The 25385-nt window shown below is 41.1% G+C and overlaps 3 protein-coding genes across 4 annotated transcripts; 2 read left to right on the plus strand and 1 right to left on the minus strand.

Annotated features, from left to right (window-relative positions):
• Positions 1 to 4681: 4681 nt before the first annotated feature.
• On the minus strand, positions 4682 to 6685 carry arf6a (ADP-ribosylation factor 6a). Its single transcript, XM_061901096.1, has 2 exons — positions 6522 to 6685; positions 4682 to 6387 (listed from the first exon to the last, which is right to left on the minus strand). The coding sequence occupies exon 2, from the start codon at positions 5993 to 5995 to the stop codon at positions 5468 to 5470; it is 528 nt and encodes a 175-aa protein (XP_061757080.1). The 5' UTR covers positions 5996 to 6387; positions 6522 to 6685; the 3' UTR covers positions 4682 to 5467.
• A 730-nt stretch (positions 6686 to 7415) lies between these two features.
• Positions 7416 to 22555, plus strand: prpf39 (PRP39 pre-mRNA processing factor 39 homolog (yeast)). Of its 2 annotated transcripts, none has more exons than XM_061901093.1 (15): positions 7416 to 7569; positions 11447 to 11851; positions 11932 to 12125; positions 12205 to 12330; positions 12415 to 12533; positions 12613 to 12780; positions 12865 to 13045; positions 13479 to 13586; positions 17829 to 17993; positions 18436 to 18562; positions 18639 to 18907; positions 21446 to 21627; positions 21721 to 21804; positions 21878 to 21998; positions 22076 to 22555. In XM_061901093.1, exons 1-15 carry the CDS (start codon positions 7557 to 7559, stop codon positions 22163 to 22165), a joined length of 2352 nt encoding a protein of 783 aa, XP_061757077.1. In that variant the 5' UTR covers positions 7416 to 7556; the 3' UTR covers positions 22166 to 22555. The 2 variants fall into 2 exon arrangements, with proteins under 2 accessions (XP_061757077.1, XP_061757078.1); XM_061901094.1 differs by having other exon boundaries at positions 7429 to 7569; positions 11450 to 11851.
• Positions 22556 to 23680: 1125 nt separating this feature from the next.
• Positions 23681 to 24937, plus strand: faua (FAU ubiquitin like and ribosomal protein S30 fusion a). Its single transcript, XM_061901098.1, has 5 exons — positions 23681 to 23762; positions 24183 to 24264; positions 24355 to 24499; positions 24591 to 24646; positions 24733 to 24937. The coding sequence occupies exons 2-5, from the start codon at positions 24190 to 24192 to the stop codon at positions 24856 to 24858; spliced, it is 402 nt and encodes a 133-aa protein (XP_061757082.1). The 5' UTR covers positions 23681 to 23762; positions 24183 to 24189; the 3' UTR covers positions 24859 to 24937.
• The last annotated feature ends 448 nt before the right edge of the window (positions 24938 to 25385 follow it).

The raw sequence follows: 25385 nt of genomic DNA on the forward strand, positions 1-25385 counted from the left end.
GTACTCCGGCTTCCTCCCACTTCCAAAGACATGCACCTGGGGATAGGTTGATTGGCAACACTAAATTGGCCCTAGTGTGTGAATGTGAGTGTGAATGTTGTCTGTCTATCTGTGTTGGCCCTGTGATGAGGTGTACCCCGCCTTCCGCCCGATTGTAGCTGAGATAGGCGCCAGCGCCCCCCGCGACCCCAAAAGGGAATAAGCGGTAGGAAATGGATGGATGGATGGATTCTTGAAAATTTTTGTAAGATTCAGAGGCTTAATGAGTAAGAATCGCCCGACACATTTTGTAATACATATTTTTTTTTAATTGTCTTCGCAGGTTTATGAAAAGTGGGCTGGTTTTAAAAATATTATCTCAAAAAATGTTGCACAGGCGCGTGAAACTAAAATGTCATTCTTGTTGAGCCCAAATGCAGCACATGTCCAATCCCGTGCAGAACAGTCCGAGTTTCTGATGCTGTAAATGCAAAAAGACTAGCTATTAAGTACAAAACCCAAAAACAGTGAAACTGGCACGTTGTGTAGATCGTAAATAAAAACAGAATACAATGATTTGCAAACCTTTTTCTACTTATATTCAATTAAATAGACTGCAAAGACAAGATATTTAATGTTCGAACTGAGAAACTTACTTTTTTGTGCAAAAAATCATTAACTTAGAAATTAATGGCAGCATTGCATTGCAAAAAAGTTGTCACCGGGGCATTTTTACCAATGTGTTGTATGGCCTTTCCTTTTAACAACACTCAGTAAACATTTGGGAACGGAGACCATTTTTTTAAGCTTTTCAGGTAGAATTCTTTCCTATTCTTGCTTGATGTACAGCTTAAGTTGTTCAACAGTCCGGGGTCTCCATTATGGTATTTGACGCTTCATAGTGCACCACACATTCTCAATGGGAGACATGTCTGGACTAGAGGCAGGCCAGTGTAGTAACTGCACACTTTTAATACGAAGCCACGCTGTTGTAACACGTGCAGAATGTGGCTTGGCATTGTCTTGCTGAAACGACGTTGCTTGGCTGTCATCATGTGTTGCTCCAAAACCTGTCTGTACAAACACCGTTTCCATATGAGTTGGGAAATTGTGTTAGACGTAAATATAAACAGAATACAATGATTTGCAAATCATTTTTAACCCATATTCAGTTGAATATGCTACAGAGACAACATATTTGAGGTTCAAACTGATAACATTTTTTTTTTTTTTGCAAATAATTTTTAACTTTAGAATTTGATGCCAGCAACATGTGACAACGAAGTTGGGAAATGTGGCAATAAATACTTAAAGTTGAGGAATGCTCATCAAAAACTTATTTGGAACATCCCACAGGTGTGCAGGCTATTTGGGAAAAGGTGGATCCCATGATTGGGTCTAAAAACAGCTTCCCTAAAAATGCTCAGTCTTTCACAAGAAAGGATGGGGCGAGGTACACCCCTTTGTCCACAACTGCGTGAGCAAATAGTCAAACAGTTTAAGAACAACGTTTGTCGAAGTGCAATTGCAAGAAATTTAGGGATTTCAACATCTACGGTTCATAATATCATCAAAACTTTCAGAGAATCTGGAAAAATCACGCCACGTAAGCCGCATGGCCAGAAACCAACACTGAATGACCTTGACCTTCGATCCCTCAGACGGCCCTGTATCAAAAACCGACATCAATCTCTAAAGGATATCACCACATGGGTCAGGAAAACTTCAGAAAACCACTGTCACCAAATAGTTTGTAGCTACATATGTAAGTGCAAGTTAAAGCTCTACTATGCAAAGCGAAAGCCATTTATCAACAACATCCAGAAACGCAGCCAGCTTCTCTGGGACCGAGATCATCTAAGACGGACTGATGCAAAGTGGAAAAGTGTTCTGTGGTCTGACGAGACCGCATTTTAAATTATTTTTGGAAATATTTGACATCGTGTCATTCGGACCAAAGGGGAAGCAAACCATCCAGACTGTTAATGACGCAAAGTTCAAAAGCTACCATCTGTGATAGTATGGGGGGCATTAGTGTCCAAGGCCTGGGTAACTTACACATCTGTGGAAACATCATTAATGCTGAAAGGTACATACAGGTTTTGGAACAACATATGCTGCCATCTATGCGGCCTCTTTTTCATGGATGCCCCTGCTTATTTCAGCAAGACAATGCCAAGCCACATTCAGCATGTGTTACAACAGCGTGGCTTCCCAAAAAAAGAGTGCTGGTACTTTTCTGGCCCACCTGCAGTCCAGACCTGTCTGCCATCGAAAATGTGTGATGCATTATGAAGCGTAAAATACGATAGCGGAGACCCCTGACTGTCGAACGACTGAAAATCTACATAAAACAAGAATGGGAAAGAATTCCTCTTTCAAAGCTTCAACAATTAGTTTCCTCAGTTCCCAAATGTTTATTGAGTTTTGTTAAAAGAAAAGGTGATGTAACACAGTGGTGAACATGCCCTTTCTCAACTACTTTGGCACATGTTGCAGCCATAAAATTCTAAGTTAATTATTATTTGCAAAAAAAAATTAACTTTATGAGTTTGAACATCCGATATAATCTTTGTGGCGCATTCAATTAAATATGGGTTGAAAAGGAATTGCAAATCATTGTATTCTGTTTATATTTACATCTAACACAATTTCCCAACTCATATGGAAACGGGGATTGTACCTTTCAGCAATAATGGTGCCATCACAGATGTGTAAGTTACCCATGCCTTGGGCACTAATCATACCATCACAAATGCTGTCTTTTGAACTTTGCGCCTATAACAGTCCGGATGGTTATTTTCCTCTTTGATCCGGAGGACATGACGTCTACAATTTCCAAAAACAATTTGAAATGTGGACTCGTCAGAACACAGAAAACTTTTCCACTTTGCATCAGTCCATCTAATATGAGCTCAGGCCCAGCATTTCTGGGTCTTGTTGATAAATGGCTTTCGCTTTGTATTTTAGAGTTTTAACTTGCATTTACAGATGTAGTGACAAACTGTAGTTACTGACAGTGGTTTTCTGAAGTGATCCTAAGACCATGTGGTGGTATCCTTTACACACTGATGTCGATTTTTGATGCAGAACCGCTTGAGTGATTGAAGGTCACAGCCTTGCCACTTAAGTGCAGTGATTTCTCCAGATTCTCTGAACCTTTTGATGATATTACAGATTGTACATGGTGAAATCCCTAAATTCCTTGCAATAGCTGGTTGAGAAATGTCGTTCTTAAAGGGTTCGACAATTTGCTCACGCATTTGTTCACAAAGTAGTGACCCTCGCCCCATCCTTGTTTGTGAATGACTGAGCATTTCATGGAAGCCGCTTTTGTACCAAATCATGGCACCCACCTGTTCCCAGTTAGCCAGTTCACCTGTGGGATGTCCCAAATAAGTGTTTGATGAGCATTCCTCTACTTTCTCAGTCTTTTTTGCCACTTTTGCCAGCTTTTTTGAAACATGTTACAGGGATCAAATTCCAAATGAACTAATATTTGCAAAAAATAACGTTTCTCCGTTCGAACGTTAGGTATCTTGTATTTGCAGTCAATTCAATTGAATATCGGTTGAAAAGGATCTGCAAATCATTTTATTCTGTTTTTATTTACGATTTATACAACATGCCAACTTCACTGGTTTTGGGTTTTGTAGAAACCAGTGTCTAGAGCTGCGGTATTTGTACGTGTGCATGTCAGCAGCAGATCAGACTTCAGGAGAACAAACATGGCATCGAGCAAACACTGCCTTGCTTTCCAAATGAAGGGATAGACAATGAACCCGCATTCCGAGCGCAGGGATTCCGGCCTTTTTTTAAAAATATACTTTATACAGAAACAAAGGAGGAGGGTACATTTAAGTACAGTACAGTAATGATGACTTTATTCCGTCTGTTTATTTTTTAAGTGGAACCTGGTACTGATCTACCCGGTTGTTTAACCAAATACATTTAATGGCAAGTACCGTTTCACCAGCCAAAATCCACATCTTCTTGCTCGGTGGAAGCTGATATACAAACTTTCAAATATATGCACCCAAATATTACACATTGACATTGCACTACATTAGATACGCCTACACAAAGACTCAGGTTTTTTTGTAATTCGTAATATAAAAATACATTTGTAGTTGTAGACAATTGTTTTAATTATAATATGAGAAATACTTCACCACAATAATAAGCATATTTGTACAAATTATTTTCGTTATTTTTACTAAGTGTCTTGTGTAGAAGGTGCCTAATGAAGAATAAATTGACTTAAAATATTTTTTTGTATCTTCATGCTTTCATTTTCTTACAACAGAAACCGTGTTGGGGTGTATCGCTGCACAACACCTTTGGGCATGCTTTGCATGTGAGCTCTAAAAATTATTTTAAAGGCCATATTCAATTATGTTTATTAGCATTTGTAGGTTTAAAGTTTTGGGTGTCCAGAGTCTTGCAAATGGGACATTTGCGGCCCACTGCTCGTTCCTCATTTTTTAACCTTGCTGTCTTACGGTAGTGCAAAACGTTGCGTGGGGCGGTGTTCAAAGTTTGAAAGCAGAGATGTAATTTTTTATCCACTGCATGGCAGTGACTCATAAGAGCATGCAGGAAGCCGCACCAGAGTTCTTATTTCGCCCAACGCTGATCTCTCTCACTTCCTCTTCACACCCGTAAAATGTCACTTTCTATCCTGTTAAAAAAGGCGTCACTATTCTGATTTGAATGACATTTTTTTATTACTTCAATCAGCATTTCAAAAAAATGTGAGAAAACTGAAGAGTGATCTATTAAAAGGGGTGATGATGATGAAGTAATTGAAGCGCCAACTTTACAAAAATGGAGGTGGTCTGGAGAGTGGAGGATGTCGTAGAAATACTTGCTGGGGTCCAAAAGTCAGTTCAAACTTAAAAGCGCAAAGTGACACCTCTCCTGACATTCCACCCCAAAGTGCAAAGAACACCCTTTTTAAGGCAGCTGAAACTACAAACAACGCAATGGAAGATCTGTGCGAGACATATATTCCATATCACAGTGAGTCGAAGTTCAACATCCCTAAAGGTGTCCCTCTTCCTCAAAAACAACAACAAAAATAACAAGTACAATCACATTTTTGTTTGTTTTTGAGGCGCAACACAGACATTCTTAGAAAAAGTTCAACATAACATGCTAATAAAAGGCAAAACAAATCCCAGAAGTTGTCCACCTACTCTTAGGATCGGTTGTGTCAAGTCCATGGAGAACAAGAAGATAGCAAAAGCGAAGTAACCTGCCAAACAATAAGAGCTGAAATTATTCTTAAACTGATTATGCCGATAGGGAGGGAGCTGCAAAGCAAACAAAAATTACAATTTTGGATTTGACTAGTCACAATCAAGAAAAATGGGGAATAAAACTAATTGCTATAGAGTGGTTGTGTAATTAATTGCATTAGACTCTCTCTTTCTCTCACGCATGTGTTTTCATTGTTGACTACTGTTAAGTTCAGGCTGGTGGGGCATTAGCTTTTGTAGTTTGAAGTAAGCCAGGAGAGGCCCTCAAAAAGTCCATCCCCCGACGTCGCACATGAGGGCTGAACGTACCAATTCCTGTCCCGGATCCGCGTAAGGCCCAGCTTCTCCTGGATCTCGTGGGGCTTCATGGCGTCTGGGAGGTCCTGCTTGTTGGCAAAGATGAGTATGATGGCGTTCCTCATCTCACGGTCGTTAATGACACGGTGGAGCTCCTGACGGGCCTCGTCGATCCGATCCCTGTCGGCACAGTCCACCACAAAGATGAGGCCCTGTGTACCGGTGTAGTAGTGTCTCCAAAGGGGCCGGATCTTGTCCTGGCCGCCCACGTCCCACACGTTGAACTTGACGTTCTTGTAGGTGACCGACTCCACGTTGAAGCCCACCGTTGGGATAGTGGTGACTGACTGTCCCAGCTTCAGCTTGTACAGGATGGTGGTTTTCCCCGCTGCATCAAGTCCAAGCATCAATAATCTCATCTCCTTGTTGCCAAAGATCTTTGACAGCATTTTCCCCATCTTGTTTGTTGGGCATAAATACTTAGTAAATGGGGGGTAAGGAAGTCTAGCGTCTTTAATGGCGGCTGAATAATAAAAATATTTGTATATGTGACCTGAGTGGGTGTGCAGTAGCCCTTGTAGGATCAATCTAACAATTTCATTTTTAAAAAACACATTTCCACAAAGACTTCAAAGTCTTCCAGACTCCAGAGCGCTCAGCGGGAGTCGGAGTCAGGCCCAGTCCATACCCGGATTTAACACTTCCTCCTCGGTCGCTGTGCGTCCGCAATCGCTTCGGTGCTTGCTGATTAAATCCACTGCCGTAAAACACGGATTCAACCCCCACAACCTTTCCGTGGAGGAAGGCCCGGAAAGGTCAGTGATTCATCCGACTTTCTCCTCTTCCATTTCTATGACACAAGAGCAGGGAGGGGCGGGTGTTAGCAGGACAGAGGACAACTTTCAAGCCGAAAGAAGAATCCCCTTTTCGGCTTGGGAGAGACGGACCATACCATGTCATTAGAATAGGGTGGAAAAAACTCACGTCTCCAGCTATCGTTCTGCCCGGTTCCCGGGCCGTTTCTCCTCCGCCTCTCAGTCTTCTTTTTGCCGCTCTCGCTCGCTCTCTCAACTGTAGTTCTGTGTTACCGGAAAAGGTGCGGACCTAGAGAAGCCGCGGCCCGCCACTTCCTGTACACGGCTCACATACACAGACTGGTGATGCCTTCAAGTACACATTACTAACTCGGGCATTTGATTAAACCACACACAAAAGGTGCTCCTACTTGACAGCAACCGTAGTTAATACTGATGAGGTTTAATTTGTAAATTCCAAGCGGTCAGATACAAAACTATGATTTTACAATACATGTACAATACATGTACGTATTGTTTTAAAACATAAGCTATTGCGATCATAATACAGAATCACCAACAATTCCTGACTTTTAAGTCTACTAAAGGCACCACACACCATTTCGCATGCGCGCCGCAGCCCGCCTCATTGGCTCCCTGGGCGCCATGTTAAGCTTTCAATTTATGTTTGACGGCGTGTAAATGTCATGTTTAAAAACACGAATTCCTCTCAAACTCACACAAACGTATCATTTAGGATGATCCTATGATTTTAAAACATTACATGTCAATACAAGGTGCCCTGTGTATGCATTGCCTTTTAAACTTAACCATGTCATTCAAAATTGCTTTGATTTTGAAAGCGTACGTTAGTGACGTGGAGGTAGAGTGAACAAGTAGGGCGGGAATAATTTGGCCACAAAATTCATAATATAATAATATAACCAACAATCACCATGATGCAAAAATGAAATAGATAATCACGCTTACTGACTTAGTTTAACATACATATTATTATTTTTTAACACTGTACAGTATCGCTCTGTGTCGAAAGTGCCGACGGAAAGCGAGACGAGCGGGGCCGTATTGACTGAGCATGCGCACTAGCTGCCATGTTTCTTTGGGATTGAAAAAAATGATGGTGGACGAAGCACGCGACACAGCCTGCACTTATTAAATACCAAGTCACCAAGAAACGACGCTTTAAGTTCGACGCTAATATTTGATGGAAGAATCCGGTAAGATCACAAACTGGGTTGTTACGCACATAGTTGTTGTATTTAATCACAACTCCGTGAAAATGGCCGCGCTAGCTAAAATGTCCCATGTTAGCCGGATAGCTAATATCTAGAAGCAACGGGGGCCGACTACTTGCTGGAGGAGAAACAGGAGAACTGCGTATCCCGAGCACGTTGTAGTTTTCCCAGTCAGAAGGTCAATGGCATTTCAAGGAGATTGGTCACTTTAAGTAAACTATTTTGGGTCATTACGCCAATTAACACGTGGCACTTTAATCCATTTTGCCCAAATTTCTTCAAGATAGCCAACTCATTCACTTAGCAGCGGCGGTTGTTCCAGGAAGTAGACAAGTAGTCAAGGCCTAACTTAAAGTTTGACGGCGCAAACACGCGTTTTAGTGTGGTTACCATCTAATGCATTTAATTAAAAGTAGTGCGTATCCATGCATCGCCATAAATGTTAATGTATTCAAATAGTGTAAACCTTTTTTTTTTATAACGAAGCAACATTTCAAAATACATGATTTTATAGTCTCTTTCCAAAACATGCAGCTAATAGGTATGCGTGTAAAAACATTTAAAATAAACCTGTAATATCAGACTTGCTAGAGCGACTTCAGTGAAGTATAATTTTCTTGATTTAAACATCAATTAATTGTTGTACCCGGTGAAAATGTGCTAATTTATACAAAGTCAATGGGGTCAAGATTTTAAGTGTGACCTTTTTTGTTCAAAATGTCACATCATTCTTAGTATTTACATTAAAAAATGTAGGTATTGTTGGAAAGCTTGTTAAACAAATAAGTAATTGGGTTTAACAGTTAAGGTGTATTTTTAATTAATTAATTTATTAAATTAATACAGAAAGTTAACATAGCAAAAAGTAAACATGATTCGACTTGTGACGTGAGTCACATCACGGGCGACCAGAAAGAGGAAATCTGCAAATCTAAAAAAAATTAATTCATCAATTTAAAATATATTTTGTGGACTTACAGATATAGTTTGGAAGGAATTCCAATTAAGTTTTTATACAATGTAGATTTTTGGCAGGGGAGTTTTGTTGATTGGTTGCTGTTCACAACGACACATTCAAGTGTGAAACACGAGTAACCACTGCGTAGGGCCAGCCAGCGGCAAATACGCACATATCTTCAACTGGGGATGGGAATTGATGACATTTTCTCGGTTCCGATCCCACTTTCGATTCGGTTCTTTATCGATTCTCTTGTCGATTCTTATTTGGGAAAAAAAGAACAAAAAGGTGGATTAGCATCAGTTTGTTTAGTTTATAGGTAACATGACCTTACAAAGCCTACAATAACGTCTTAAGAGGCACATACATAGTATTGACAACAATAACTTTTTTGAAAGTAAATATAAGAAATAAGTGTTTTTGTGGGATTAATAAATCATAAGTGGAAATTACAGAAAAATATAACAGTAACTTGCGATACAAACTTATCTTTTTTATTATATTTTAGATGATTATGGGTTACAGCTTAATAAAACCATTTAATTGAAAATTTCGGGTTTCAAAAACTATCATCCATCCATCTTCTTCCGCTTATCCGAGGTCTGGTCACGGGGGCAGCAGCCTAAGCAGGGAAGCCCAAACTTATCTCTCCCCAGCCACTTCGTCCATCACTTCCCGGGGGATCCCGAGATGTTCCAGGCCAGCCGGGAGACATAGTCTTCCCAACGTGTCCTGGGTCTTCCTCGTGGCCTCCTACCGTTTGGACGTGCCCTAAACACTTCCCTAGGGAGGCGTTCGGGTGGCATCCTGACCAGATGTCCGAACCACCTCATCTGGCTTCTCTCGATGTGGAGGAGCAGCGGGTTTACTTTGAGCTCCGCTTGGATGGCAGAGTTTCTCACCCTATCTCTAAAGGAGAGCCCCGCCACCCGACGGAAGAAACTCATTTCGGCCGGTTTTACCCGTGATCTTGTCCTTTCGGTCATAACCCAGAGCTCATGACCATAGGCGAGTATGGGAACGTAGATCCACCAGTAAATTGAGAGCTTTGCCTTTCGGCTCAGCTCCTTGTTTACCACAACGGATCGATACAGCGTCCGCATTACTGCAGACGCCGCACCGATCCGCCTCTTGATCTCACGATCCACTCTTCCCTCACTCGTGAACAAGACTCCTAGGTAATTGAACTCCTCCCCTTGGGGCAGGCTCTCAAAAACTATCATAAAAATTATAAATAAAGGCTGCTGCTTAACTTATCTCCCTTTGCATTGAATTAGTTTATATAACATGTTAGTTTCACATTTGAAGTTGAATTGCTGACAAGTATAGACTTTTACATGATATTCTAATGTTCTGAATTTCACCTGTATAACAGAAATGACTGGGTGAAAATCTGGTGGAAGGAAAACATGCATTTTTTTCTCTGACTTTAATTAAACATTCACATACCAAAAATCAGGAGTATCTACTGTGGCAAATGTGTGCAAGTTTTTGTTCACAAACCTAGTCACTGCCCACTGACATTTGTCCAGCGGCAGATGTGAACTGGAACGAGTACTGCCCGCCTCGGAGCCAGTCAGACTCTGGCTATTGTCATTCTCATCTTAATGAGAAGGCATTTAATACATTTAACAAACAGCGCAAACATTGGAGGCATTATAGGGTACGTGTTGTATTTTTTCAAGGTTACTGCTGCTGCGATGACATTGGAGCGGTTTAAAATTCAACATTAATTTATAGTTATTGCATTCTGTGTGGTTTGTGTTTCAGCATATTGCTTGTAGGACTGGGCAATATGGCATAAAAAATCAAGATTAATTTTTTCGGATGGACCGAGCTCGATTAATATTAATCACACATTTTGTGATTGTCCAGTGCAGGATAATACCAAGTATCGTTGTTGCATTTCTATTGTTTACTACTGCAGTATATTGTAACAGACATTTTCTTTATATTTGATGCTAACAGCTGACAACTGTCATTTTATTATTATTTATGATTGTGTTTACTGGCGGTGCAACAGGGCAGTTTTTGCCAAGGAGGGTCCCTGAACACAGACCAGCAGATTTTGTGCTTGAAATGCACAAATTGTCGTATGAAAAAAGTATTTTCCTGAAAACTGACATTGTGTATTTAATATCTCTGTGCGCTGTAAAAATATTACTGAATGTTTTTCAGCCTATTGTGTTGTTGTGTCCAGAAGAAGTCACAAAGTATGAGACTCTTTTCAACTTTTATTGCCAATCTTGTGCTAACATCAGGTTCAGTTCTGACACATTCTTTCTCATGCGCACACATTTTTTTCTCTCACACACATTTGTCATTCTCCGTCAATAATATTTCAGGCACGGTATACGTACAAACATTTGTGAACTCTGAACATGACCATACAGATTAACACCATCATGTAGTTAACTTACAATAATTATTTATCAGTTTTGTTTACAATTTACATGATTGTTCTCTCTTGTCCCATGTCCCGAACGGCCGAATTCAGAAGTTGCACAGTCCATTTTTGCGAAAGTATTTTCCTTCGGTTTATAGGTAAAATATATGCCAACAGCTGATAACCGTGATCAAACTAAAATTAATTGTGATTGATGGTATAGCAGCCTTGCAATTATTACAATTAGCACTGTTGCAATCTTTTCTTGTAAAAAGACTTTGAAGCATTTCTTGGTGCCATTTTGTTGTCTGCTTCCACAACGCATGTTGCGTCATGACGTCAATCCCGCCCGCAGGAATCGTTAAGAGAATCGTTTGAAAAAATGGCAAGCGATTTCAAGGAATTGATACACTAGGAACCGTTTATGTATAGGAATCGATTTTTGATCCCCATCCCTATATGCAACCTTAAAATTGATCCTTTGTTGGTAACCACACTTGTACTGTTTATTTCAGCAGTCCTTCACACTCCACAAGAGCCTAATTGTGGAATGCTGGAGTCTGAGCTCCCCGCCATGGCCAGCAACGGCGAAGCCTACGCCCCTGTTCTAAACCAAGCTGAAGACTGGCACGTTGCGCAAGGTGCCCCTGAGCCACTCAATAGCATACCAGCACCCAATGATGGAGACCCGCCACCACCACCACCACCCCCGCCACCACCTCCTCCTTTGGGGCATAGGTCTGTGGAAAAGAGCATGGAGCAATTTCAGATTGCTAGCGCTCCGCTCTATCAAGAGGAGCAGCCACCCCCACCTCCACCTCCGCTTCCGCTGCAGCCCTCGGAACAGGGTGACCAGCTGCCCAAACTCCAGTCTGAGTCTGTGGAGGCTCAGGAACATAGCCAGGAATTGGCTAATCAAGGTAAAATCGCCACATATGCCAGGCTTGTTTCAGTTTAAGTGAAAAACTGTACATTATAACATGTAGTTGAATTTCTACAGGTGACACTCAGACACCACAAGCCACTGACGAAGTCATGGAGATGGAAGAGGCCCCAAAAGACGTAAACCAAGAACCCCCTCCCCCCATGGAGCCAGAACTTCCCAGTGAGTTTGAAAGGCTCCTCAAAGGATGCGAAGACAGCCCAGAAGACTTCAACGCTTGGGTCTACCTGCTGCAATATGTTGAGCAAGAGGTCAGGGGAACTCACTTGTGTGTGTCATCAAGTGAGAGGTCCTTAAAAGTGATGTAGTAAAACACGCTTAATCTTTCAGAATATCCTGGAAGCTGTGAGAAAATCATTTGATGTCTTTCTACTGCGCTACCCATACTGCTATGGCTACTGGAAGAAGTATGCTGACATAGAAAAAAAGCATGGCAACATACATGTGGCAGAAGAGGTAAGGATACATTTCATTATTCAACTAATGCAGATCATCTTTGCATCAATACAGATGTCCAAACAATTCTGGTTTTCGTCACAGGTGTACCGACGAGGCTTGCAGGCCATCCCGCTGAGTGTCGACCTGTGGCTGCACTATATGACTTACATCAAGGAGAACTCAGATACAACTGACCCAGAAACTGAGGGGCGAATTAGAGCGTACGTAAAATACTTTATCTCAAAACCTCACTACAAGGTAGAGACAAAAGTCAAATGTTGTTGTTCTTTTCACCCACAGGGCCTATGAACATGCGGTACTTGCTGCAGGCACAGACTTTCGCTCTGACCGTCTTTGGGAGTCTTTCATCACTTGGGAGACGGAACAACAAAAACTTGGAAACGTCACAGCCATTTACGATCGCATCCTGGCCATCCCGACACAACTCTACTCTCAGCACTTCCAGAAGTAAGGAACATAACAATTTGAAAGGGCTCCAGTCAACCATATAAATGCTGTCTTATAAATTGTAATTCTCTATCGTGCATCTAGGTTCAAAGATCACATACAGAACAACAACCCCAAACACTTCCTGTCTGAGGAAGAGTTTGTCCAACTGAGGTTGGAGCTCTCCAAAGCCAATCTGGCATCCATGGTGAGAGAGGATGAAGAAAACCCTGCCCCCCAAGAGGAATTGCCGCCTGGCACAGAGGATCTCGCCGACCCCGCCAAGGTACAAGTGCGGCCCGCAATACCTGCAAAGGGAAATGTGAAGAAAAACTTGAATTGCTTTCTGGAGTTTGATGGAGGTTGCCTGTTCTCCACCATGAAATGGATTAGGAAAAAAAATGCTCAGGTTTGAAGAGTTGTCTTTATGTTGGCAGCCAAGCCAAAGACAGCCAGGGGGATTCAAGCTGGCATCCAGTCAGGGACACTCGCCCTTAAACTAAAAGGACCAACTGAGGCCCATTCACCCCCAGCACCTGCACCTAGAGGTTGATATGCAGGGTGCATATTTACACCCCCCCCCTGCAGGCCTCTTGTCTCTGGTGATGTAAATCTATGGCTGCAGGACCAGCAGCTATTACATCATGTGGATCTTAAAATATGTGTCATGCACCCATGGCTTTGCTAACCACTCGACTTTTCTTTGTGTTTTCATGTAGAGAGTGACTGAGATCGAGAACATGCGTCACAAGGTGATTGAGGCTCGACAGGAAGTGTTCAACCACAATGAACATGAAGTCAGCAAGCGCTGGGCTTTTGAGGAAGGGGTAAGCTTTCATTTACCCCTGTAAATGTATCTCTCTATTACTTGCATATATAAGGCTGTCATAACAAATGTGATCTGCAGTAACTAATTTAATATATTTTGTAAATGTATCGATAAGTGCTTCAAAAGCACATTTTGCTTTTGTAAGGAACTTTTTTCAAACCTTTATTTTGTTATCGCAGTCAGACCGTATGTTGCGGGATGAAGAATATAAACTGTAAATATACATTTTAAAAATTGTATTATAAATATAATTGCAAGGCTGCTAAATCATCAATCGCAATTAATTTGAGTTTGATCACGGTTATTAGCTGTTGGCATATATTTTACCTATAAACCGGAAGAAAATATCTTCACAAAAATGGACTGCACCTTCTGAACAACGCTATTCGGCCTTTCGGGACATGGCACAAACGAGAACTATCATGTAATTGTAAATACAACTGTTTAAGTAATTTAAGTTAACTACATGCTGGTGTTAAGTATAAATAGATTGAATTTCCATTTTAATTTGTAAAAGTTTGTGTTATTTTTTATTTAAATGTTAAAGAAAAAGTGTGTTGGGTGCGTCACCTCAGGTTTATGTGATGTCACACAACTTCCCTTCCTGTTGTCATATTGCTTCGAGTATCGATCGCTCTGTCTGTCTGAGAGCACAACCTGTGGGCATAATTGAATATCCTAGTTGCTCAGACAATAATTGGTGTATACAGACTTAGATTGGGAAATGTCTGTTTTTTGAATGGAGAAAGGTTTTAATGCCTCTTGTTTTCATGTTGGCATACAATCTAGCTAGCGCTAGCTTGCTTCGCCAGTAAATGAGTGGTCTCACCTTTCCGTGAGTTTATCAAAGTGTTTTGAATCACGTTTTTTTATGATCATTTTAATCTAAAACGATAATACTATATGGGAAGTAAAACCTTGTTTTATCATACATATATACCGTATTTTTTGGACCAAAAGGGGCACTGGTTTATGAGGCGCACTGTCAATGAGCGGGTCTCTTCAGGTATATTGTCATACAATAGGGGTCATTATGATTACATTTTTAAAAATGTAAAACACAACTTCCTTGTTGTCTACATAACATGAAATGGTGGATCTTTGGTCAAAATGTTGCACGGATTGTTTTACAGACCATATATGTATCTATGCATGTGTATTTACAGTATGTGTATACGTATGTACATGCGTAAATGTGTATATATGTGTTAATGTTGTAACGATACAGAATATTTTGGTACCGGTACTAAAATAGTTTCAGTACTTTTCATAATAAAAGGGACCACAAAAAATTGTATTATTGGTTTTATTTTATCAAAAAATCTTAGGACACATAAAACATATGTTTCTTATTGCAGTTAAGTCCTTAAATAAAATAGTGAACATACTAGACAACTTGTCTTTTAGTAGTAAGTAAACAAACAAAGGCTCCTAAATAGTTGGCTGATGTATGCAGTAACATTGTGTTATTTATCATTCTATTTTGTCAACATTATTAAGGACAAGTGGTAGGAAATTAATTATTAATCTACTTGTTAATTTCCTGTTTATCTGTTTACTTCCTGTTTCAACATGTTCCATCTACACTTCTGTTAAAAAGTAATTATCACTTATTCTTCTGTTTTTTTATACTTTACATTAGTTTTGGATGATACCTTAATTTCCTGTTTATCTGTTTACTTCCTATTTCAACATGTTCCATCTACACTTCTGTTAAAAAGTAATTATCACTTATTCTTCTGTTGTTTGATACTTTACATTAGTTTTGGATGATACCACAAATTTGGGTATCAATCCGATACCAAGTAGTTACAGGATCATACATTGGACCAGTACGTTTCAGAGAAGATTTTATATTTTATAGCACTGAAAATTTTTCATTAGTATCGCGGTGTTATACTAATACCGGTATACCGTACAACCCCAATATATATATATATATATGTGTGTGTGTGTGTGTGTGTGTATGTATATGTACAAATGTGTATGTATTAGAGATGGGGGGATAGGCAATTGTATCATCCGCAACAGCATCACCAAAGTCGTCATCCATCCGCCATACACCCGAACCAACATTTTATCAAAACCGCAACCGCCCGCCCCCTGCCCTTTGTTATATATCAGGGGTCGGCAGCCTTTACCACTCCAAGAGCTATTTTGACCCGTTTCACAGACTCAAGAAGATAATGGGAGCCGCAACCATTCTTGCGAATATTTGCTGGTGCTCATCCAGTTATCGATAATAAGGGCGGGCTATGAAGCCATTGCCTATGACGCCTTCAACAACATGTACAAACTGCTTGCCAGTCCAGCAACATGTTGTATGCAGCTTCCGCAGATACACGTACAAGATTGAAAGGCATACTGGTTGATACAGAGTACACTAATGGTTGTGATATAAACAACTCTTCCTGACTATATTACACACCCAGCAGGGGTGTAAAATATAGTCAGGATGTGTCAGGATGTGTCATGGATGCAAAAGATTCTGGGTATTTGTTGTGTTGCGTTTTTGTTGTTACTGTGAGGATGTTCTCCCGAAATGTTTGTCATTCTTGTTTGGTGTGACTTCACAGTGTGGGGAATATTAGTAAGAGTGTTAAAGTTGTTTATATCACAACCATCAGTGTACTCTGTATCACCCAGTATGCCTTGCAGTCGTGTGCGTGTGTCTGCGGAAGCCACGTACAACATGTTGCTGGACTGGTAAGCAGTTTGTACATGTTGTAGATGGCGTTAAAGGCAATTGCTTCATAGCACGCCCTTATTCTTGTTATCTGGGTGACTGCCAGCAGATATTCGCGAGAATGTTTGCGGATCCTATTGTCGTCTTTACTTTGTGACATGGGTCGTAATGGCTCTTTGAGTGGTAAAGGTTGCCGATCCCTGAACTATGTATATTAAATATTTCCGAATGGTTCAACCGCCACCCGCCCGAATCTATTTAAAATCTATTTTTTGTCATGTCATCCGCCCGACCTGTGGTTTATCCGCGAACGAGACCGCAAACCGCGCATCTCTAGTATGTATATTTATATATCTCTCAAACCAACATACCAAGGGGGAAATGGCTCAAAAATATTTTATCTAAACAACTTTACAGCAAGCTCAAATGTTAACAATGAACACGCGCACAACCTTAAGTCTCGTTGGTGCACTCAAAAAAACAAAAAATTAAAATCCTTTTACCTTGTTTGTGTGGCATTGTTGAACGCTCTGGGAGTTTTGGAGTTACAAACGAGCAGTGGTGTCTTGTCGCCGCTAGCGTTAGCACAAACTAGCTGTGTGAGGAAATCTTTATTGGCCTGTGTCAAGTTAGTGCCTTCTTTTTCCGCTTTAAAGTCCGATGTAGCATCTTTTTCAGTCTCATCACCATTAAAGACTTGCTAAGGAACAAAGCCACCTTCGCTGATAAAATCCTCAAAATGAAGGCGCAGACTAAACACTTAGCTAAAAGGTTGCTCAGTGGTTGTCTTGCAACTCAAAGTGATACAGCAAGACTGTGAGAGTTTGGACACATTATAAGTGTTTCTCAACACACAATGTGATCTCTAAGACAGGCTGAAACAGTTCTTACCAGCATAAGGTACGACAATTGTGGAAATAAACTCATCAGAAGGGCCTTTGGCCTCGAAAGAAGCTAACAAAATGGCTGGGCCAGTTTGTACAAGATTTTTAACGCAGGGGGCGCTGCCTCTTCAAAATGGCCGTGCCTGCGGTCACCGGAAGTGATTTCATCAACGGCACACAATTTTTGCCGTGTTGTACCCGTTCGCAAACCGAAAAGGATGCTAATAGAGGCGTTTATAAATCGAGTTTCTACTGTACTCTTGTTTCTTCTATACAGGCAATGTTAAGGTATAATAGATGTAATTTTTTTATTTCGTTAATGTTCTGCCTTGCAGAAGTTAAACCTTGTCTAGAATTAATTAGAAGTATATCCAATAAGAAGACAATACACAATTTTTTGAGCTGCTTCTCTATGCACCTGTTACTCCAGCCATTGCAAAGTGAAAAAATATACATTGCGTGTAGTTTTAGCTTGATTTAAAGCTGTTATCATTCAGTATGTTAAACAATTATAATTTGTCCTGTCATCTTTACTACAAAACTTGATACATTTCAGAAATAGTTGCAAATGGTGATTAATCATTATTAATCTGTAAACTGGGATTAACCTAAACATTTAAATCATTTCACAGGCCTGCTTGTAACTAAAAGTTGTCTGTGATTTTGCCAGATTAAGAGACCATACTTCCACGTCAAAGCCCTTGAGAAGACCCAACTGAACAACTGGAGGGAGTACTTGGAATTCGAGATGGAGAACGGCACCCCGGAGCGCGTGGTGGTTCTGTTTGAACGCTGCCTCATCGCTTGTGCTCTCTATGAAGAGTTCTGGATCAAGGTATCAAGCCGTTTTCTCTCACAAATGCTCCACTTCTACTCTCGCTGCTTCCCTGCACTTTCCCCGCACCATCGATGACAATCACATCGATTAAAACGTCCTGCACTCTCTTTGCGTGTAACGTTGATATGTGACTGTATCTGTTGTATTAGGGGATGGCCAGCTTGCCACACAAGATTTGACTGCAGCATTTGCCAACTACTACGTTGCATCTTCTTCGTCTCCCACTACCTTACAGAATCTTATCTAATTGGTTCCATGAAGGTGCTGATGGGTTTACACAGAAAAATTCTAAGAACGATCTTGTCAATGAAGACATGTCAACGAGTCGGAGGATGGGAAATGTAAATGTCTGTCTTGTCTTTTTCCCTCTTTCTTTCTCTCTCAACTTTCCTGTCCTCTGCTGCCTTTCCTTCCCACTTTGTCTTCTTTCACGCTCAAGTACGCCAAGTATCTAGAGGCCTACAGCATCGACGGCGTCCGACACGTCTACAGGAAAGCATGCACCGTCCATTTGCCAAGAAAGCCTGCAGTCAACCTGCTGTGGGCTGCCTTTGAAGAGCAGCAGGGTGAGTTAAAGCTGTAAAGGTAATGCGGCGTGACACTAAAACCCCACTCACGTTTTTCTGCTTTTTGTTTTCGCAGGCAACGTGGAGGAGGCCCGAAACATATTGAAGACCCTGGAGGCGGTTATTCCAAGTCTGGCCATGGTGCGTCTGCGGCGAGTCAGTCTGGAACGTCGACGTGGCAACCTGGAAGAAGCGGAGGCGCTCCTGAAGGAGGCCATGGACTCATCAAAGAGCACCACAGAGACGTCATTCTATGCCGTGAAGCTGGCTAGGTTATTTGTGAAAGTGCAGAAGAGCCTGAGCAAGGCGAAGAAGGTGCTGCTGGACGCGATTGAAATAGATCAGGTGGCACACCAATTTTTTTTATATTTTGATTCTTTTTCGCTAACGACCTACACCCTGAACATTAAGAGTTGACCGATTTTAACAGTGTATGATATCTGTCTATGAATTTGGCAGACAATAGGTCTTTTAATACTATCATCATATTGTGATAATCCATGTTGACACATTTTAGCTGTGTCATAGCTGGAAGCTTAGCTTTTTCACAACTGAAGTCTCAAATTATAAACGGCTTGTTTGGAGCAATTTTGGAATAAGGAAGGTTTTTAACTATCTCCGGCATACATCCATGGTTTGGTTTCACAGTTACAGGACTTACGGCAATCCCAAATGCACAAAAACTGGTACCAATAGCTAAGAAAAGTTTGTCTTGCATAGTAGGGTACCGATTGACCTTAAACAGTGGTGTTCTTTTAGGTTAAACCTTTTTAGAAGACATACACATAGCGTTGTTCCCGCAAAGATTTTAGCCAGGAACACCAACCTGTCAACTTTTTCAGGGATGCTTTATGGCAGGTGACAGTGCAGCTAAACATTTTCAGACTGTGTATATTTGTGTCAGTGCTTTTTGTACTGAGTAGTTGTGACTGGAAAGCTCATATAATGAGTTGAATAAATCAGCTGTTTTAGTGTCGCAACTGGAAACATATTTAGCAATGTGGTGGGACTAAGGATGTCACGATATCATGTATTTAGAAGTGCTCAACATTTTCTAAAAGACCTTAAACTGAAATCTTAACCAAGTTTTATAAAAAAAAATACTTATAAAAAATGTGATAACAATATGGCACCTGATGGCCATAAGACGTAACTGCACATTTTGTCCATATAGATAACAACGGTGTTCTATATGAGATTGCACAATTATGACCAGGATAATAAGATTATTCATTATGTTTGGTGAAACAGTGTCGAGGTGGGGTGTGAACGCGACGTCATGTAATTTGTAATGTTTAACAAAAACACGTCAAGACATCACTTGTTGATTTGTATACAGATGTGCGAAAATCTTGCTCTAATTTGATTACTTTGTATGGATTTACTTTAGGAGCAAAATGCGAATGAAATAGTTGAAATCCGTTCTCGCATGAGTACTCCCTTTAAATTTTTGGTACGTGGCGCATATGCGAGTTAAAAGCTTGCACTGTACAGCTTTGTGTCCCACAAATTTCACAGCGACGAGAACGACCACGTCCTTCACCCAATGCACATGCTTGCTAGTAATGCCACAGTGCAAAGGTGCTTCTAAGTCAGCAACCTTCGTCTCCACGGCGGCACAACTACATTTATGACCGGACGTACAGTATTGCGAAACATGCTACACTATAGGAGGATATATTATCCCAGAGCTCTTAAATGTAAACGGGTGGGTGGATCGATGGAAATATCGACAGTAATGTTCGTTTAGAATCAGTTTATGGTCGATATTACAGGTATTAGATTGATACTTTTTATTATCTCAAAATATTTTGGTTTTTTTTGTGGTGTACAAATTGAGGGAATAATGGTGGGGATAGGTTGATTGGCAACACTAAATTGGCCCTAGTGTGTGAATGTGAGTGTGAATGTTGTCTGTCTATCTGTGTCGGCCCTGCGATGAGGTGGCGACTTGTCCAGGGTGTACCCCGCCTTCCGCCCGATTGTAGCTGAGATAGGCGCCAGCGACCCCGAAAGGGAATAAGCGGTAGAAAATGGATGGATGGATGGTGCAGCCAGGTGTACTGGGAAGTCAGCTTTTGCGAGTTTACTCGTCGGAAATTTCAACATGCACGCCCCGCGAGGTTGGATTTCCTACTTGGAAAATGGAGAGTTCTTATCACCCTCGGGTTGGCCTCAAAGATGGCTGTTCTGAGTGTAAACAACAATAAAAGCCTCTGTAATATCTGGTATTAGCACACCTGGCTAGTTGTTGTCGCACTAAATCAGCCGTATATGATATATTGTTGGACATTTAGCAATGGTAATGTTGGTGTAGTGTAAATTGCATTTCTTCATGTGCTTTTTTTGTTCAGCATCGCCAGCAATAGCATATTTGTGTTTCCTCTTCATCTACTATGTTTAAAGGTTGCAGGAAAAAGTGCATATTTCTTCACAAGTTGTTTATAGTCAGATAAGGCAAGCGCAAGTATAGCCCTTGTGGATGTGGCCATCTTGATTTCCGACCTCGTAACGAACACCCAGTGACGTCATTCCCTGATTTGACTTCCAACTTTCGAGGTTAATGGAAAGCACCATAAGTCCCTGGACAGCGGAAAAACTTAAAGGGCAAAAACTAAAGGATTTATATCAAAGCCAATAGTAGGAACTACATTTTAATATTTAATTGATATTGTTACACCGCTATGGGGGGGCGCTGGTGCCTATCTCAGCTACAATGTGTGTAATGCTATGTAACACCTGTAATTAATTTTTATTCTAATTGTTTAAAGTTGGGTGTGTCATTTGGAAAATAGCTTATATGAACTGTGATGTAGCAGAGAATTTTAGCCTCACTTCATTCAATTTCATCTAACTACTTGTTGCCAAAAACACTTTTTTCAGACAAGTCCAAGGCTCTACCTCAACTTGTTGGAGCTGGAGTACGAGGATGTGACGCAGAATGAAGCCAACATCTTGGCCTGCTTTGACAGTGCCCTGAAGAGCCCCATGGAGGCGGAGGCGCGCCTCCTCTTCGCACAGCGCAAAGTAGAGTTCTTGGAAGACTTCGGCACCGACATCAACTTGTGAGTTTGTAGCAAACGATGCAATACATTTTTCCTTGCATTACCTTTGATATTGGAGGTGTGACTAATTTTTTTCTTTGCCACAAATTCCAGGCTGGTGGCCGCATACAATGATCACCAGCACTTACAGAAAGAAGTGGAGTCGTCCAAAGCGAAGGCGGAGAACGGTTATGACAGGTATATTATATATATTTTTTAAACAAGGCTCAAACCACACTTCCCAATGCTAACTATGGAATTTGTGTCACAGTTCTCAGGAACCTGACGCCAAACGTCAGCGCGTGGACGATGATGAGGCAGCTGCTGCAGCTGCAGCCGCCGCAGCAACAGACATGACCAACAGCTCAGCATACAATTACAACTGGTACCAGGTGGGTTTTCATCCTTTATTAAATGACAGGTGTTTTAGTGGCTTTTACATATTAATGTTTTTGCATTGTCTTTTTAGCAACAGTATGGTGCTTGGAACCAAAACTCCTGGGGGCAGTACAACCAATATGCCCAGTATAACCAGTACTACCCTCCTCCTCCAACATGATGGATACATCCTGACCTCCATTGAAGACTCGTAGCAAAGCGTCCCTCAATGCTCGGCTTTGGTCTCGGTGGAAAGGCGAATGTGTCTTAGCTTTTTAAATTAAAAGACAACAAACGCTGATGTCAAGTTTAGTTGAACTGAGCTAATATTGATTCCACATGTACATTGTAGCAACTTTTTGGGATTTAAAATGCATGTTTGTAAAGACAGGCTTACTTCTTCCTCCCCTCTGCTCCGTTTCTCAACTGGAAGGCTTAGGTTTTCATCATCCCTGTGGGTTCCGTTTAATTTTAAGAATTTTAAATTGTTCACAGTTGTTTCAAAAATCCCCAAATTTAGTTTTTTTTGTTTTGATTTCATAATAAAGAGATTGTCCTCATGCACCTGCTACATTCTATTCTTTTATTTTGATATACATTTGTTGTACATCACACGTTCATCCAAGTCTGCCACCCTTAACGCTAAAATACTTCGGTCATGATCCTACTCCATGAAAATTATAATATAAGGCAAAGCTCTCAATTTACCGGTCGATCTGCGTTCCCATCTTCACCTATGGTCGGCATGGCGAATTTGGGAGAGCGGCCGTGCTAGCAATCTTGAGGGTTACTGGTTCAATCCCTACGTCCGTTGTGTCCTTGGGCAAGACATTTCACCCTTGCTCCTGATGAGTCCTGATTAACGCCTTGCATGGCAGCTCCCGCCATCACTGTGTGAATGTGGAAATACTGTCAAAGTGCTTTGGGCTCCTTAAGTGGACTAAAAGCGCTATACAATTACAACCATTTACAATTTTATGGTCATGAGCTTTGGGTTATGACCAAAAGGACAAGATCACGGGTACGAGCGGCCGAGATGACCTTCCTCAGCCGGGTGGTGGGTCTCAGAGATAGGGTGAGGAGCTCAAACTAATGCCGATGCGCCTCCACATCGAGAGGAGCCAGATGAGGTGGTTCGGGCATATGGTCAGGATGCCACCCGAACGCCTCCCTGGGGAGATGTTTAGGGCACGTCCGACCGTAGAAGGCTACGGGGAAGACCCAGGACACGTTGGGAAGACTATGTCTCCCGGCTGGCTTGGGAACGCCTCGGGATCGATCCCGCGGGAGGAGCTGGACGAAATGGCTGGGGAGAGGGAAGTCTGCTGCCCCTTCGACCCGACCTCGGATGAGCGCAAGAAGATGGATTAATGGATGCATATTGGTTTTATGACATCAAAATTAAAATAGTACTAATTTTTATTTTATAAAGAGTACTTAATTGTTTGCCATCCTCTATACATCAAATTGATTGGTAGGTGGTTAATGCATTGTTCGGTTACTCTGCACTTATTAGCCTTGTTTTCATCAGGTTAGGTTGATTACAAGGAAAGGCTGCCATTGAACTTTTATTTTAAACGATGCGATATCAGTTGTGCATGTATGTATATATTTGAATTATATGTATATATATATATGTATAGATAAAACTACCAGGCAAGAGGGGTGGGCGTGGATAAGTCTTCTAGAAACCTCTGACGTAAATTTGGCACATGCGCAGTGCCGGCCCTAAACCAGCCCTTTCTATGCTGCGCGTCTGACGACTAGCATCTAACGAGGTAAGGCCTGAGCGAACCAAGCGGTTAAAGTTCATTTTAGCGGATCATTTACTTATAATTATGTACTGAATACGTGCCTAAAAGACGTTTAATGCCACACTGCAATCGTAAACACAACACGATAGCGGTAAGTTTTGATTTCTGAGTTCATTTTCAGTTCCGCGTGTGGCATGCGGCTACCTTAGCATTAGCTTCACCGTGGGCTCGGCGCCACTTCCCTCACATTGCTGTGAAATCTTTAAAATCCCTGGAACAATTATAATATATGACTTTAGGTTAGTGTGTGTAGTTTATATTTCATTGAAAGTTGAATCTTTAGGGATTTCATTTTTACGTTACGCGCAGCAGTAGTAAATATGATAGTGAAACGTCACCAGCAAAATTCATCATAACCAGCTAATTAATATTGATGTGTTTTAGCTACAAAATGCAGCTCTTCTTGCGTGCCCAGAACACTCACACCCTTGAGGTGACCGGACAGGAGACCGTGGGTCAGATCAAGGTACATCTATTTCCCCTTCTTGTTTACCATTAACAAGGCTCTACACACTTAGCACAATTACCTTTTTTTTTTATGTTGTTCTTCTTGTAGGCTCATGTCCAGACTCTAGAGGGTCTCCTGGTGGAGGAACAGGTCCTTTTGCTTGCAGGTTGCCCGCTGGAGGATGATGCTTCCCTGGCATCATGTGGTGTCTCCGAACTCTGCACCTTGGAGGTAGCCGGTAGGCTACTAGGAGGTCAGTTATGATTTATAATTTTACAATCAACACTACATATTTGTCATGTTGCAATATTATACCGTTGTTTCTGTCTTTAACTGTCAAATAGGTAAAGTCCACGGATCTTTGGCCCGTGCTGGAAAAGTCAGGGGACAGACCCCCAAAGTGAGGATGATTTAGTACACCCACTGACTTATGTTTTGCCTGATTTCATGAGAATTCAACATGGTTTTACCCCCGTTTTCGTTCAGGTGGACAAGCAGGAAAAGAAGAAAAAGAAGACTGGCCGTGCCAAGCGCCGCATCCAGTACAACAGGCGCTTTGTCAATGTGGTGCCCACCTTTGGAAAGAAGAAGGGCCCCAACGCCAACTCCTAAAGGTGTTCCAGTGAAAATGATCACCACCAATCCAAGTTAAAATGTTCCCCAAGTTCAATAAAATGTTGACTTGGGACAAGTTGAGCCTCTGTCTATGTTTTCTAATGTTTTATTGGTCAAATGATATGAAGTACACACAGGTCACTTATAATATACATTTAGTGTTGCCTTTTACAAAAATATTTGAAATGTCTGCTTTATCTGGTGTCTCATTAGTTAAGATACCCACATTACAGCAAAAAAAAAAAACTTACACAAAAATAACACATTTTCCCTTTAGAAGCAAATATATATGTTTACCATTAGAACCTAGGTTTTTCTTAAAAGGTTTCACAAAGCCTGAATTGTACAAAATATACAATTTTAAAATCCATTGAATCGGTTCTGGACACCCACAAATAACTATACGGAATAAAGGTTAAACATACAACAAATGAGGAATGTAAAGGACAAATAATTACCTTTAAATCAGTATTTTTCCTTACTGAAGAACTATTTTAAAAGAAGGCAGTTTTGCTGTGAGGGAT

This window comes from Nerophis ophidion, linkage group LG05 (assembly GCF_033978795.1).
Source record: "Nerophis ophidion isolate RoL-2023_Sa linkage group LG05, RoL_Noph_v1.0, whole genome shotgun sequence".
NCBI classification, from domain to species: Eukaryota; Metazoa; Chordata; class Actinopteri; order Syngnathiformes; family Syngnathidae; genus Nerophis; species Nerophis ophidion.

Coding starts and splice junctions, on each gene's coding strand:
- arf6a (XM_061901096.1), bottom strand. CDS start 5,995: ATGGGGAAAATGCTGTCAAAGATCTTTGGCAACAAGGAGATGAGATTA.
- prpf39 (XM_061901093.1), top strand. Junction 12,781..12,864: donor TACTCTCAGCACTTCCAGAA/GTAAGGAACATA, acceptor TCGTGCATCTAG/GTTCAAAGATCACATACAGA. Junction 17,994..18,435: donor ATGAAGAGTTCTGGATCAAG/GTATCAAGCCGT, acceptor TTCACGCTCAAG/TACGCCAAGTATCTAGAGGC.
- faua (XM_061901098.1), top strand. CDS start 24,190: ATGCAGCTCTTCTTGCGTGCCCAGAACACTCACACCCTTGAGGTGACC. Junction 24,265..24,354: donor AGACCGTGGGTCAGATCAAG/GTACATCTATTT, acceptor TTCTTCTTGTAG/GCTCATGTCCAGACTCTAGA. Junction 24,500..24,590: donor AGCCGGTAGGCTACTAGGAG/GTCAGTTATGAT, acceptor ACTGTCAAATAG/GTAAAGTCCACGGATCTTTG.